This window comes from Anopheles darlingi, chromosome 2, assembly GCF_943734745.1.
Source record: "Anopheles darlingi chromosome 2, idAnoDarlMG_H_01, whole genome shotgun sequence".
NCBI lineage: Eukaryota > Metazoa > Arthropoda > Insecta > Diptera > Culicidae > Anopheles > Anopheles darlingi.
The window spans coordinates 37395714-37411902 of NC_064874.1; the positions used below are offsets into that span (position 1 = coordinate 37395714).

The window sequence follows — 16189 nt, forward strand, 5'->3', positions numbered from 1 at the left end:
GATCCGAGGAATGCAAACTGCGTCCAAGCGAATGATCTAATCAACAATCGGCACCTCGGAACGGTTCAACTTTCGCTTACAGTTCCTGCGCCTTTTCGGGGATTTTTTTCGATATTTGATCGCGATCCTTAATTGCACTTTGCAACTTTGTAATGGTGGACACAGTGAATGGCTATCTTGAGGATTAGTGGACAATGACAATAGACGATTGGCGGGTGGGGATGTCCCGCTGTTTCTAAAGCCCCAAAGGATCCCCTTTATGATGTTGCTTTATCTTCACTATATCCAGCGCAGTCTAGTGATCCGCCAGAACGTCGGTACCGTTTTCAATACGATACCGTTAGCCGTGTGCTGCCTGTGTGCTCCGTGTGTATGAGGAAGAGATCGTAACCCGTAACCCCTTAAGTGAAGTGCAGTGTATGCCGTTCGATCGATTAGTACGCAAGTGATGGTGTAAAACCGTACGACATGAGTTGTTTATCATGGTGAAAAACAATTATCACTGTCCGCCTCATCAGTGCACGTCCCAAAACCGGTAGTACACCGCCAACGGTCGAACTGTCTGTCTGTCTGCCTGGTGTACCTTCACATCGTTCCGGAAGAACGTTTCTGAAACGCTAATCCGAAGGTCTTGCACATCGAAGAAGATACCACACCGGTGCACCAACCGGTGCAAATATGACAATCCTTGGTGAACCGTCAGCGTCGGTGTCCGGCGTTGGGTCGCACCACCATCCGGCGACGACCAACACGAACAACGGATCGCACGCCGAACTGTTAACAGGTGAGCCGGCGGCGAGCGGCGAGCGGCGTGTTCCAGGCGTGCCTGGCTGTGATGAATGAAGCGCTACCGCATTCCATGCACGTCCCAAAAGCATGCTGAAGGTTGCCCGGAAGTAATGCCAGTCGCCCGGTCGTACGGTCGGTCGTTAGTTCCGCGAGGAAGGGAAACCAAAGGATGGTGATCCCGAAGTGCAGGGCTGTGCTATGATGGAAATCGTTTATTTTATGAATCGCTTACATCACCCTCGTGCAAGATGGTGGATGGGGAAGAGGCTTCCAGCCGAGCGAATACCTTAGCCGAGCCGTGAAATGTCACTGGACATCTCTGGGTTTATCTATTGTTTCCCTCACCCCTTTCTCGAGCATCAAATCAACCGACCGTCGATCGAAAGCAGAAACGTGACGACGCGCGTCACGGGGAGGAACTTGTTTTTCCGAAAAGCTGCACGTCGATCGAGGCATCGTCTCTTCCACACATGAGACATGCTCCTCCATAAGAAGTGTTGCATAAGAAGGCTCGCATCTCGAGCAAGGCGTAAAGTGTCGTTTCTGCACTTCAGTGATCGTTTCACGCCGTGGCCGACCGTACCGTGGCCAATCGACATTCCACATGTTCCGCTTCCGAAACCGTACACCGTGTTTTCGGGGCCCACGGCACACAGTTTGCTTCCTGATAGGCGGCTAGACCATTGATTCCGATGACTTGCTTGCGAGGGCTTCAATCGTAGCAGCCCGATTCGGTGGCTGGCACTTTCACACAAAGGCACTTCGGCGTGACGCCTTCTTTGATTGAAATTGTCTCAAAATCGTTTCGGAAAAGGTCGAAGTTGGAGTCTGTGTGTGACGTGACGGAAGTTGGAATGAAGTGCACTTCGTCCACGGGCATCATCACGCGCACCCCCACGCGCGCACTGTGCGTTTGGTGTACGCCCGGAATGGGCCGGGAATTGAACCCCCAGAGAGAGAGAGAAGAGGAAAATTAGAAAGTGAAACCCGTGTGTTGATGCTGTGTGCTGAAAGGCTGGGAGAGGAAATCGAATGCAAATCGAATGAGTGGTCTGGCCGTTGCCAGGGACGTTACGTCTGTTCCCGGCACGTTCGCAGCTGGCACATATCCGGTGCACTAGAAGTGGGCAACCTTTTGGGTCGCGGCGAGGGATCCATTCCTTGAATCGATCGATTGCATAATCCGGGGGTCCCGGAATTCGCGATATTCGGTGCGAGCGTACTTCCCTTACTTAGTGGCCGGTGACGAACGTCGCGGTCGCGGTGCCGAAACCGGAGTATTACGAACATGGCAGGAGAATCGTGCATAAATAAAAGACTTCAATGCCGGGGCACACGACACACAATGAATGGCACGCTACCGCCACGATGGTGCCGGGAATGGTTTGAACGATTGAGTCAGCGCCAAAAGGTGACGTCGGCGATTGATTATCGCATTTAACTGTACTAGTTGTGTTGACTGCTGTTCACAGAAGCTGCTGTGAGTTGTCGACGGCTACTAACTCTGTTTGAACACCGTCGTTGAATTGTGTCGGCAAATATTTTTGACGTCCATAATTGGCCGATAAATTTCAAGGGCCCTCGCTCGCGGGATGGCTTCGATATAAAGATAAACAGTACGCCCATTGTCTGAAGCGTGAAGCGCGCTGATGGTGGCTGCACGTATGACGAAAACAGTATTTGCTTAAGGTGAACATTCAGTCTGTTAAGTGGTGGAGCCACGAGTCGTTTTTATTGTACCTTTATGAAGGTGCAAACTGCTGAATCAGAGGTGAAAATAATACAAAGCTGTACGATATTGCTTCGTTTTCGTTTAGTTTTCGAGCGGTCATTTAATGAAATACGTTTGTTTTCCTTTCGCTTTCAGCAGCCGGAGATGGGAGTGACGTAGAGAATGGCAGCATCCAAGATTTGCTTAAGGATACGGGTAAGTGAACGTTCTGTTAAGAAGGGGCTTTGGTATTTTCGGGTCCAAAAACGGCTTATTTTTGACGAATTTTAGTGCAGAAACCATTCAACTTAATTTTTCGAAGTTAATGCCTTGTTAAACTACAACTTTTCAAGAATATTTGGTTCAATTTTGGCGAAGATTTATTCAAAACTACGTTTTTGCCAATATTTTTTCGACCAAAAGACCAAAAGAGAGCGAGGTACCAACGCGAGGTACCAAACGGGAGCGAGGTACCAACGCGAGGTACCAAACGGGAGCGAGGTACCAACGCGAGGTACCAAACGGGAGCGAGGTACCAACGCGAGGTACCAAACGGGAGCGAGGTACCAACGCGAGGTACCAAACGGGAGCGAGGTACCAACGCGAGGTACCAAACGGGAGCGAGGTACCAAACGGGAGCGGCAAAAATGCTGAAGTGCTGAAGAAAATTTGTCGCTAAAAAAGCTTGACCGAGTGAGTGGGACGGCACCATGGCAGCGCCCTCTAGACAGCAAGCTTTTGAAATAAGATACTTTTAAAATTGAATCGACCGTTTTTTAACCGTAACCGTAGAAGAGAACCGAAAACTATCGAAAACACATAACTAAAGGAATATCTTAAATTAGAACCAAAGTGTGACCGTAACATAGCTAGGTGCAAAATATGGGAGTGCGATTGGTGCTTTATCACTGCTGGCTAATGGACCACCTCAGCGACCCTAAATAACATTCAATTAAAAATGGCCAGTTAGACCATTCACTTAAAAGCAACCTGCACTATATGCATTTCTGGAATAAAGCAAACAATTAAGCAAAATAATTATAGTTTGAGCTACTATTAAATTGATACATTTGCTTATTATTTATTGTATTTCTCTTACAATTAAATGCTGGTTCTAAGAGATAATTTTGTTTTGTTTTTACCACAAAAATTCTAGCCACAATGCTGAATCCTCTGGAACATCTAATCTTTGATGTTGTCGTGTTTACGAGCAGAACGGCACTGATGGTTGTATGTGTAGCGTTCTGAAACAGCTGAATATCAGGTGATCGCGAAGACCAACGCAAGATCATCGTAGCGTCTATCGCTGCTGTGTTCCTATCGGTGACAAACCTCCAATGGTCGGACCATAATCGCTAATTCTGCCGCGTCATTCATGTACTACCAGAACCAGAACATGCACTATTCTCGTCATATGGTCGATGCGTAAAACCCATAACATCGTCATCCATCATGCCACCTATTGCTAGTGATAATGCCGGTAGTAAGGCGAAAGGCGTACAAGGCGTGCACCGCAAGTGCGAAGTGATCCACTGCCATAGAGCCGCCCCATAACAACATCACCCCGACAATAATGGTCAAGGTCAATAGCAAACCCGGCAACGCGACACCAACATCGCGCGCACTGCACTCCCCAGCACGTGCACAGCAAAGCGCCGTGGTTCAGCACTCCAGTGGCTGGAGATTATGAACGGTAGAACAAACAGCTGCTACATGCATCGGATGGTGACGACACCTGGACCAACTCCTTGGTCTCTATGCATTTAACCCAACCATTACGATAAACAATTTGAACCCGTTTGCTAGCGGAGTCGATCGGAAAGTCGGTTAGCGGCTGCTTTTCGGTGGAACCATGGATGGCGTGATGTTCTCACACACGCAACTTGCACGGCCAATTTGCTCATCGTCGACGTGGTTCTCTCTCTCTCGCGCGCTCTGTATACTCCGCGAACACGCCACGCTCTGTGAATCACGCGTGGCCCCTATAGCGAGCGTTCTCAACAAAGCAACAAGGCACCGCTATAGTGGTCTCGCTTTCGCGCACGCAATCGCCATTACCCCCGCCTGCAAGAAGCCGGCAAATTTTCGCATCTGTTCTCTCTCGCCAACGGTGCGCGAAAAAGTGGCCCAACAATATCCACCAATATCCACCGTCGAGCAACGCGTTCATAAAAATTCGCGATTTATTTGGGTGAAAATTGTTCTGATGAAATGTGATGAAATCATATAGTTGAATCATCATCCACCATTCCTTGCGATTAAATGTTGTGGCTACGGATGAGTCAAGTCATTCCACAAAAGACCCTATATTGGAATATGGGAAATATTTTAAATTACACCTACCTGGTCTACGATTGCTCATTTCGTTACCCCTTTAATTTGCAACATAAGGTTGGGTCCACTGTGATCCGTCCCTGCGATTGCGTCCCTTATCTGCTCCGTCAGTGTCATCTACCGAATGCGTGATCCGGCTTTCTCACTGCCAAATACCAATTCCGGTCGGCATATCGATACCTTTCGGACGGTGCCAGATAACGAACACCTGCTAATTGACGATCCGCCTAATGTGCCGAGCCAGACGAGCAGCTGAAAACGAAAACAAACCCCTTATCACAATTTCTTCCCGTTGGTACCGCTTCCCCCATGACTGTGCCCGACAGATTCTCACGGGTGAAAATAAGATTACCTAGCTTGCAGGTCGCACAATTTGTGGCCTACAGACACCGTTGTTTACGAATCGTGAAAATTATCGCCAAAAACAGTAAACTGGATAATCGGGGCTTATGATTGATCTATTTATCGCGCGCACAAATAAACAGCTTAAGCGTGACAACGAAGTCGAAAACATTTTAATCCGCCCAACCAAGACCCATAAATCATTGGCTTCTCATCAATGATGCTCTAATCTGGGAAATTATCGGCTTTCAGCTCGACCGCGGGCATTGAAGTGGATTAACGGTCAATGGGCTTCGGTTGTCGGTGCACAATGGCACTCGAGGACATCGTGTTACCCGTAATCGAAAGGAAGCTCAACTGATACAAACCATAATGGATCGCGAAGAGCTGCTGCTGCTGCTGCTTGAGCTGAGGAATGATGGCCTAAAATTTGCGTTTCAAAGCGGATATCAATACTTTTGCGCACGGTGCTTCGACAGTACAAGAACGATCACAGCAAGCACGCCAACGAAAAGCGAGTGTGCGAGCAGGCCCACTAGTGGTTGCGCATCGTACGATACATTTCTAAACGGTCAGCCGCCACCTTTTCTTCTCTTTTCACAGTTTTCTTTGGACGATCGAACGGACGGTTGGGTGTTCTGGTGCGGCTCGGCAAGGATCAGAAAAAGGACAAAAAAACCCCTTTTTCTGCAACCCTAAACCCTTTCGAGCGTGTGCAGAAAACTGCATCGCGGTCGCCGCCGCCGGTTTTCGGAGTGGTTGGTTCTCTGCTGCCCGTGCGTTCGTGCTTTTCTCCATCCCACCCGTGATCACGGGCACACACACCGGTCCTTATCGAGAGCTCCGGCGCAGGATCGCTGATAAGTGTAAAAGGTAAGCTAGAAGAAGGAAACAGAACAGCCGAAAGGAAAGGCAAGCAAGCTGCAAAGCCGGTCGAAACCGCTTGCTACGTTCGTTGTAAAGCTAGGGGGTGAAAGTGGCGAATCGCGGTAAATTCGCACGATAAGGATTGTTAATCTAGCCACTGGGCTGAAGGGATGGGGCAGAAGTGGCAACATATGAGTGATGAGGCCGTTCGAGGAAAGGGCGTCGCTGGTGTCAAGCGAACGCGATGCGCCATCTCTTTTCCACCCCGGGATGCACATGCTGACGTGTGTTTTGTGTTCCTGTGTTGGGGCGACCGAGCCTCATCGTGCGTGACGACCACCAAGTCTCACCATCATCATCCGAGGCGCATCGACCAGGATCCGCAACGGCCTGCTGATAGGAGGAGCAGGATCATTTAGATTTTTCCACCGTTCATTTTTTTTTTTTCGTCTGACGCCATCCCGGGTGTAGGTTGGGTGCGCGATGCTTGGTGGTACGATTTCCGGCACACGCTGAACCGTGATGATGCGTCCACCGGCGTCGGGCGCACACGCCGGTGGTGGTGGTGGTGATGGTGGTAGGGGACGCAGGCTGGAGATTTTTATATATAACCTTGCTGCGCCCGTTCTGGCCAGCTCAATTCGACGACGGCAGCTGCGCGATTTCGCGCGACAAGTACAACGGGTAGCCGCTGCTAAACAGAGACCACCACCGCGGACAACGGTGAGTCGCGACGACGACGGCGACGACGAGACCCTAGCAACAGCGAAAAGCCCTAGTAGGCAACGCGAGTGTCCCGTTTTTCGCCATCATCGTCATCATCATCATCATAATCATCATCATCATCGAGTTCATCCGCATCCGCTGCTGCTGCTGCTGCGGCTGGAGGGCCAATTTTTGGGTGGCGCTCGCATTTTTGGAGTCAACCCGGGGACGGCTTGCGTGTGCGTGCAAAAGAAAGGTGGGAGTGTGTGCGTGTACGTGTGCCTGTGTGGGTAAAGAACGTTCCCCATTTGGTGTTGGAGCAAAAGTGAGCGCGATCGAAGAAGGCTACGGACGGACGGACGGACGGACGGACGGAAACGGTGTTGCGGTGACAAAAGTGAGCCGTTTAGCGGTAGCAACTAACATTACTGTCGTTGTACACCGTCCGAGAATATAGTTGTTCCGTGATAATAACGTGCCTCGAAGAAGCAAGGTGCTGGTGAGGGGTGTGTAAAGCGATATTAAGGTAGTATCAGTTGGGGGGCTGGTGTGAAGTGGAGAGATAGGTGTGTCGTCTAAATTGCACCGGAACGAACATTTGTCGCCATCAGAGGAGAAAGCTTGGAAGGCGAGAACGATATAAAGAAAGGCCTGTTTTCACACTTCACTTGATAGATTGCACAAAGCGCGAGGGGGTGAGAGTGGGGGGGGGGGGGTGTTAAACTCTGAAAGGGTGGTACGTGCTCTTCCGATACCCCTCGGATTTGGCACCCTGGATGAGTGCTAACCGATCGAGGTTAGTTGTAGGTCATGCATCTTTGCAAAACATGACTACTGTGTCACCACAGAATGAAGCTGCGTGTGTGTTTGTGTGTGTGCGCCCTCACTCTGTTTAGCGGGTTCCACCCATCATCATCAGCATCATCATCAAGGTGAAGCGTGCAAAATGGAAAGAGATTACGTAAAGTTGTTCCCTTCGACTACCGGCCGAGGTGCAGCCAGATAACTTGGCCTTGTTGCCCTGACGACTATCCTGGTACAGCTAGAACATCCTATTCTCTCGCTCAAAAGCATCCCCTCAACCTTGTGGCATCGATTATGGATAATGCTATACATTAAATTTTGCATAAACAAGGACATCCACCGGTCTGCGATGCTTGTTTCACCTTGTATAAGGATGCTCGCAAGAGACCTTGTTGGTTGGCTGCCTATAAGAATTGATGCGCTGCCATACCTACTAGATCTTTGTGTATTTTCTGCACTTCACTGTAGAGTTCATCGTGAGAAGGCAATTAACGCGATCCAGAAAACTCAACCAAAGAAAGAAGTCGTTCGACTGCGTTCAGATGCTGCTGTTGGAGCCTTTCAAGCGGGTTACCTTGAGGATTTATTCTGGTAGCTTTGACTATCTATATCTACCCTATAACTGATCGATACATGAAAGTCTGGGTACATAAATCCCACAGAATACTCATTTCACATTCCACTGCAAGTGGCAAGCGGAGTCGAGTTTTTGCTTCTGGTAAACAGCATCAAAACACCACCAGACAAACACGCACACACAGAGCTAGTCATCGGTAAATGCGAAGAGCAAACGAATAGCTGAATTGAATCAATAGCGATTGAATCTCTATCCATGGGAGCAAACTCCTGGTTTCTGTTTTTTTTTTATTTGGAAAACATCATCGCGCTGCTAACATACAAGCGGTACCGGTGTGTGTCATCCCCCGAACTAAACCGTTTCGGCAACCGCCAACCCCCGCACCGAGTGTTTTGCTGCGAAGAGAATGGTCAGCATCACGCTTCTTCCGAGTGTACACCCCGGTCGTTTCCACCGTCCGTACCAGGACGGATGGGGGCAAAAATAGATCGCCATTACCATTACCGACGACTGACCGCGAAAGCGAGTGGAGCTTCTGGTTTGCGCGAAACGGATGCGTTTTATTTTTACTGCGCGGGGCATGCACAGGGGCATTCCTCCCCCCGGTCGTGCAAATGGAATTTCAGTTATCGATCGACTAGAGAAAAGATCGCCAAATCCTTTAACCGGCCAGCAACAAGCCGTTTGTATCGGGGGAATGATAGTAGCAACAGCGTACGCGACGAAGTAACATAGTAACGCAGACGCTCTTCTGGTGAGCCAGCACAAAACAACGAATTCAGTCAATGTTTTTCATAGCGCCATAAGCATTTGCTGCCATTGAAGCCAAAAGAAATTAATCACGAAGAAGAAGAAGAGGTATAAATGCAATCACCCCGAGAAGCATACTTCACTAGCCAAGCGCCGTAGTAATAGAAAAGGAAAAGAGTAACCGATGCAGCAGCAAATGTTCACAAGTCCGTTGCATAATCAACAGGTTGCTGCGCTTGCATCGGTTGTGTATCGGTGGTCGCCGCCAACGAAAGGGAAGAAAGATGTTCACTTGGTTACCGGCATTCCTGATGCGCTGCGCTTAGTTCGCAAAGGTGAAGTTAGTACCATTTCTTAGTTTACCTAACCAGCCATTACTTCAGCTGGAACCGCAAAAGCGAGGGGCGTCCGTGCGCGCAGTCTGGCCACAGCTGGCTGATCGGCGACGGCCATGGCAAAATATTGAGATACTGCAAGCCGTAACACCCTTCGGACTACTACTACTACTACTTCCTGACTGATTCCAAAACGATAGGCCAAAGGAAAGTAGAAAGGTAAAGCGGCCGATGGAGACACGCTGGCTTAATGGAGACTGCTGCAAAATCGATAGGAACTGAGCAATACGCCGAGGAGCGCCGCCACCGCACTTGGTCTCAGACTTCGGTTTTCCACTTTGACGTCGTTGTGGCGTTAAAACGAAACATGGTTTCTTCCGCAATGGCGAGGGTGCGATTCCCGTGACACATTGTGGGAGCAACGTGAAGCTGTAGCCACGGGTTTGGAAGTAGTAGCCGATGTTTACATATTTTTAGGGCAGTACTCCCTCCACATCATCATCATTGCCCTTTCCGACTTTTCATCCCAGGCATTTTTCCGTTTCCACCGGAAGATCGGGAACCACTTTTCGAAGGAGAAATTTTGTGCCAATTTGGCAACCACTCTCCTCCCGGTCGGCCATGGTCGGCCAAGCCGAAACTGCTGTCTCCTCAATTGTCGTCACCAGCGGGTTTGCTTTGCTTACTGAACCGACCGGGAAGGGGCTTACTATGATGAAGATCGAAGTGAAAGGAGAAGAAATGAAACAAGGTTTTCACCCCAAAAAGAGCCTACTCAAACCCGCAACCCATCGCATGATCGCGTTGGCATTCTCGCTTTACATCCAGTCTCTCGCGCCGGCTACTGCGATCGTGCTGAGCCAAGCAAAATGATCGTAAAGGTACGCCACGGACCCCCATTTCGGCAATATCAGACACACGATACCATGCGTGTGTGTGCTGGTTCTTATAAAAAAAAAATGACTTCACAATTCACCCCAAAGCATATTGATCGATCGGTCGGTTCGCGTGGCTGTGTTTGGAAACAGTAAAAGAAATGAAATGCTCGAGTTCTTACCACTTTATTACCACCGCGCACCTCCTTAAGGCATAAGGCAGCTGATGTTAAAATATGCTACGGGGCAAGGTACGAATTTCGAGGGCCAATACTTACGTGCATCGCAATGCAGCGTAGCGTAACATGAGGGGCTCTATTTATTCCATTCTTAACCCGGCGTAGGCCCCCCAACCATTGCGCGTCTTGTGCAAAAAGTGGTATCGTGCTCGTGATACGCCAGCAAATTATTCTAAAGCCACTCTGAATCCGCAGGGAGTTCGGAGGGCTCAGCGGTTCGCTTGTGCAAGCGATAGTCGCCGGAAGGCGGGCTTTTTGCCCCCTTCATTTTGCCCCGAAAGGAGGTTACCAAAGGTCTCGCACTCGGACGATCTTTCCTCAACTCGTGTTTTGGCGTGGCATGTATAAATTGTAGCTGGCTTAACAGGGCAGACATAATAATTAACGCATCTGGTTACTGCTCTCTGATGGTTTGTGTTTGTAGCCTTTTTTTTTTCTTCGATTACCTAATGTCACATACTTGCTCGTAGAGCTAAACACAAACACTAATGAGACAACACATTTTTTGGGGAATGTTATTTTGCTTAGTCAGGTCATAATGGTTCCATTTCTTTTTCGGGTACTTGCTGTGGACACGTGATCGTTTATGGGCCATAACATGAGAGATAAGCCTGACAGGTCTGCCTGTCTGGCTCTCTGTCTGATCGCGTTAGCGTGCAGCAAGTGTAATGTTTTGTTACATACATAATGCCACTGTTCGCGCATACAATTTATGTTTTTATTAAACTAAATGTGATACTGTATTCCAATAACGGATAACTCCTGTTGTTAGAGCAAACCTTGTCAACATTTGAAGATCACTGACATGGTTGACAAAAAAGCCGAATACAATAGGGATGAAACGCTTGAATCGAGTTTGCAATCTATTGTGAACTGATTTACTTATTTATCAAATGTAGCCTGTTGTCTCCAGTTGGGAAGCCATTGATGTTAACAATGTGCTCTACTACAAACCCTGTTACGACGACGAGCACGACGCTGGTATGGGGCAATTCGCGATCTTGCTTTCAGTTTGTGTTTTTTTGATGACGGGATAATCATGCCCAACATCCAGCGAGCAAAATGGCGCAAGCTCAGCTCGGCCCAGCTGCTGAGACACCATCAGAGCATACTCTGCTTTTCGGGCTCTAGTATTGCCTGCCTTGCATCTCCTTTTATTGTACTTGACGCTGGCACGCGAAACACGTGACAATGAGCTGATACGGAGCTTCGCGCAGCGTGTGCTGTCTGTGCTCGTGGTCGTACTTCGTTTGTTGTTGGCAAGCTCTCGGCGATGTGGCGATCGATTTGAGTGGCGCGGTTTTCATGGGAGGGGCGCAGTGCTTATGGTGGTGGATTGAATGACACTGCGACAACAGAGCACCACTGCCTGGCTATAAAGGATTTGTGCACTGGAAAACTGGAAATTAGGTTCACCTTCATCTATCACGGTAGCGGGGTGCGGTATAAGTAGCTTGCTCGGCACTAAAGGGCCTTTTGACGTTTTGCCTCTTGTGTCCCATCAATTGGCAAATTGTTGTGACCGCGGTGTTTCACATTATCTGTGGAAGATCCCCACCCAAAGCGAAGCATCTAGCAAGTGGCAACGCCATTCGTGTTGCTTTCGCATCAAATGCGCGCATGACACTGGTGGTGATGCTGCTGCTGCTGCAGCTGTGATTGATCGACTGGTTCACCGGATCGGTAACGTGCCTGATTAGTGCCTCGCAACGTGTCTGACCGGTGGCTAGCTATTACCGCTGCCCTGGATCCAACCTCGAGCTTGACCTTCTCTTCTCAGCCTCTGACGGAGAGCTGATGACGCTGATGGTGATGATGGTGGTGGTGGTGATGGTGATGGTGTGACCGCGGCTTTGCTGACGACAGAACCTGGAGGGCAAATCGCAACAAATAAAAAAACATTCCTGTGGGAACTAGTGCGACTCACTCACGGTCGCTGTACCTTTCGCGTCGGCACACGCGGTTCTCTTATCAGTGCACGACAACGGCGGCGGAGTGGTGCCTTTCACCATGCTCATTGATAGCGGGCTGTCGGGTTTAATATGGTTGAGGGGGGGTTATTGTGGATGAACCAGGGCGGCAGTTAGTTTTATTTTCTTCACTAGCCCGAGACTCACTCGGTTCAACCGGGATCCTCAACCGTTCAGTCCGTTCTCGAACTCCGACCGCGAAGCACTAGCATTCCATCGGATGAGTTGTCGTGCAGTGTTGTGTTTTCCCTGGGTAGAAGAGTGATTGTTACCGTGGTGAGTGTCAAGGAATACTTCGTTTTCCCATTGCCGGTCAATCAGCGTTGCCTGTGACCGGCTGTGGGGCTAAGATACGTTGAGCGCTTTTTTTTTTAGACGATAATGTGGCAACGACAACTCAATGGTGTGGTTGTCGTGGATCGAGCTTGGCTGAAATAGTTGTACCCAGTTGGCATGGCTCTCTGCGCCCGTTTCGTGATCGGTGAGACGAGACACACGCCTTCGATCTACGTAAGAAGAAATGGTCGTAGTGTGCCGAGTACGAGCCAGGATGTTTCCACTCGCTTAAAAACGATAGTTCCGTCCGGATCCTTTACAAAATTAGACCGACTGGCAAACCGATCTCTTGGTTATTTTCGTCCGCTAACTGAGGCATGTCTGTCACTATTGTATCTATCAGTTCAAAGCCATTCCGAGAGTGCTTCGAAAGGTTTGGTGCTGTTTTGCGCCGGTAACTTAAAATCCAGCTGTACCAGCTGACATACAAATCCGCATCGCTAATCGATCACAATGATTCTGGAATAGGAATCAAACCTATTCAATTGTTAGTCAGCTCAGCTCCGGTAACTCCATCGTTACCTTCTGAAAACGTTGCGTTCGTGGTAGCGAGGTGCTCCTTCTACCGATCAAACCCCGTTGACTGCATAATGTAATTAATAGCGGTACGGAAATGGGTTGCGTTGTGAGCACACCGCTACCGGTGATGATCTTAGACGCGGATGGTCCACGCTTTTTCTTCCCCTGCCATGGTCTGGAATGGCCTGGTCCAATACAAAAAAAATATGATCCGCTTAGAATTTTAATTGTTGCTCGCACAGTTGCGACTCTAGAGAGTTATCTGCGTTTGTAAGCGATCAGTGCTTTTGCTCATTACACTTTGTGGAGGGTCTAGTGGTGGTGCGCACATTGCTTAATTTACGCATTACAAGGCGGCACTTCTGTGTAGTTAATTTTTTGCGACTCAATTAAACAAAATCATCACGCACACACAGGCACATCTCGGGATGGTCTATCATGCCGAAGTGCGTCATTCCAAACCTTGCGTCTTTCTTTTTAAGAAATGGCAGCGACAAAAACAAAATTGTGCTAATTTCGTACATTAACCACTAATTAAACCTTCCATACCTAGTGGTGGTGGTAATTAGAAGAAAAAATCAAATCATTAATCAACCAAATAGAACGGGAAGAGTACCTAACACAATTCGAGAGCATCCTTTAAAGGCAACATGCCGAGGATCCCGCAGGAAAATCAGCTGTTCCGGGCTTTATGATGCTTGCTACCTTACCCACCACTTCGTCAAAGCAACCACATGATAGCAACCCCGAAAAGAAGACGGTTGCAATCGATAATTTCTCACATCGTAGTAGCGGTCTGCGTGCTGGCTGGCGCACTAGCTAGCAGCATTTCGCCATAGCAGCCCAAGGACACTAAGGAGACTCCATCGAGCGAGAGAGTGCTAGAGAGAGAGAGAGAGAAGTTTACTAGATGTGGGCGGTGGGTATCTTGGGAGAGAAAAAAGGACGAGCGAATGGGTTGGTGGGTGTTTACGACGAGACGACTAGATGGCGACCGCCGAGCCAGAGTGCGGTGATGATGCTGATTTGTCCCGTCGTGTCATATCGATCCAGACGGAGCATGGAAGGGTGGGAGCTCCTACGAATGTAGTAGCAGGCTTGATCTTGCAGAGAAAATGATAGTCGCACGAAAGAGCGAGAACCCTAACTCTCTATCCGGACCATTTCCGGTTCTACGATGTTTTCGCCTATCTGACGAACGTACATTTTGTTTATGTTTTTATGTTGTTCGATGGGAGAGAGCGCAAACGTCGTGAGTAATCATCTCTAGAGAGCTCACTAGCTGGCTCTCCTCGGGTGTAGAGTTGGGGGGGTTGTTGTTCATCAAACTGCTTCCCCCCCCCCCCCCCCCGCCCCTTTCCATCTATAAACTAGTCGATTTTACGTCGAGACGACGCTTGCTCTACGGGAAAAGAGCAAGCTCTAGTGAGAGCAAGTGAGAAAGGACCGGGCTCATCATCATCATCCTTTGTGCGCAGCAGGCCACCACATTCTGGGTTTGTCATTTCTTTCCAGTTTTGTGCTGGATGCTTTGTGGACGCGTCGTGTGTGCTGCTTATCCACGGACTTAGTGCACTGATATCAAGCGACAAAACACATGTTTTAAAACATTTAATTCAGTTTATCTACTTGTATGTTAAACTTGCCGAAAATTTCACGCGGCTCGGGGTAAGTGGACAAGGATATCACTGGATAAGGCAAAAATGTGTTTGGTGCGTCTTAGGTCGATGTACCACGATGTAACAGAACTCATTCCAGGATACCTACGGGAGTGTGTGAACCATTATCAATTGATTGCAATGATGAGGGTGGTGGATACGTGTGAAGAATAGCAACTGTTTCCTTCACTGACGGATTAGATAGCTGATGTAGGGCGTCAGGTGCGTGTAGTGCAGCTAGAAGAAGCAGCAGCAGCAGCAATACAACCACCATTAAAAACACCCAGCAGTTGCGATGTGAACCATCTGTTGCTCCTCTCCTGTCTAGTTTAACGAGAGCTTTCGAATTGATTCCGCATCGCGAAGGACGCAATCAATAATGTGTGGCGTAGTGTGGTGCGAAGTCAGTCAGCTTCGGTAAGCTCTCTGCTGGTCTCTGCATATTGCGTCCTTCCAGTAGAGAAACGTGTTCGCACCATCGTGTGCAATCCAGCCCAAGGAAACTCCTAACCACCACCGGGTCGTGTCTCTGTTTAGAGTGAAATCCTTTGAAACCTTGATTAAGGGTTGAATCTTTTATCGTGCCAGCCCTGGCAGGTGGTGATGACCAGCTTTGTAGTGTGGCATGAAATTCAGTTTTGCCCATATTACGTGCTGCGTGTGTTGAGAGAAGGGTACGAGTTTTCGCTTTATAACTATCGATTAGCAGCAGCACTGTCTCCTGACTGTCGGCCCTGACCTTTTCAGTTTTCGTGAGTTGGTGATATTCTAGTGAATTCTTTCAAATGGCCCTTTGAAACCCCATTTTACAAGAGCAGAAACTGTTATGTTTTCATATTCCTTGGTGTACGAATTCTAGGTCATAAAAGCTTGATGCTTGTTGTTGCGCTCAAAACGGTTCAGAAATGAGTAAAGTTGCACAATTGTTAAAGAATTTTCCTCGTTTATTTGCAACGTGGGATGGGAATAGTTGCATTTTTTTTTCATTTTACGTCAAAGATAGCCATTTTTATATTAAACGAAGAAAGTGCACGTAGAGCGTTGTATGGTTAGTGGAGTGAAATGAATTTTTAAAAAATATTCATCTCGAATCGTTATATTTTTTCATTTCAGTGCACTTAACATTACACACCTCCTCCAATCAGGAGCAGGCAGGTGCATAACACTATAATAAAGGAGCAGAACCCGAAAATACCAACAAAAATGGCACCGAACGCAACGGTTGAAGCAACGGGTGTACTGAACGAAGTTGATGCCGAAACCATCGACGGTGGACTGGCCAAGGATGTGACCCCGCTGAAGCGTGCCGAAAAGCGCAAGATCAAGCTGGTCTGGAGGAATGTGATCGCGTTCGGTTACCTTCATCTGGCTGCTGTCT

The 16189-nt window shown here is 48.6% G+C and overlaps 2 protein-coding genes across 8 annotated transcripts in view; one reads left to right on the forward strand and one right to left on the reverse strand.

Annotated features, from left to right (window-relative positions):
• The window catches only part of LOC125948523 (uncharacterized), a 345242-nt gene that overhangs the window by 244525 nt on the left and 84528 nt on the right, over positions 1-16189 (reverse strand). The gene's annotated exons all lie outside the window — the stretch shown is intronic.
• The window catches only part of LOC125948606 (acyl-CoA Delta-9 desaturase-like), a 12920-nt gene continuing 2524 nt past the window's right edge, over positions 5794-16189 (forward strand). The window contains exons 1-2 of one of the 7 annotated variants that reach the window (XM_049674839.1): positions 5794-6049; positions 15925-16189. The exon at positions 15925-16189 is cut by the window's right edge and continues 51 nt beyond it. In XM_049674839.1, coding sequence (XP_049530796.1) covers positions 16015-16189 — 175 coding nt within the window. In that variant the 5' untranslated portion in view covers positions 5794-6049; positions 15925-16014. Of the gene's footprint in view, positions 6050-6641; positions 6826-6869; positions 7242-12424; positions 12575-14553; positions 14822-15924 lie in introns of those variants that run through there. The other 6 variants (XM_049674838.1, XM_049674840.1, XM_049674841.1 and 3 more) reach the window with 6 other exon arrangements.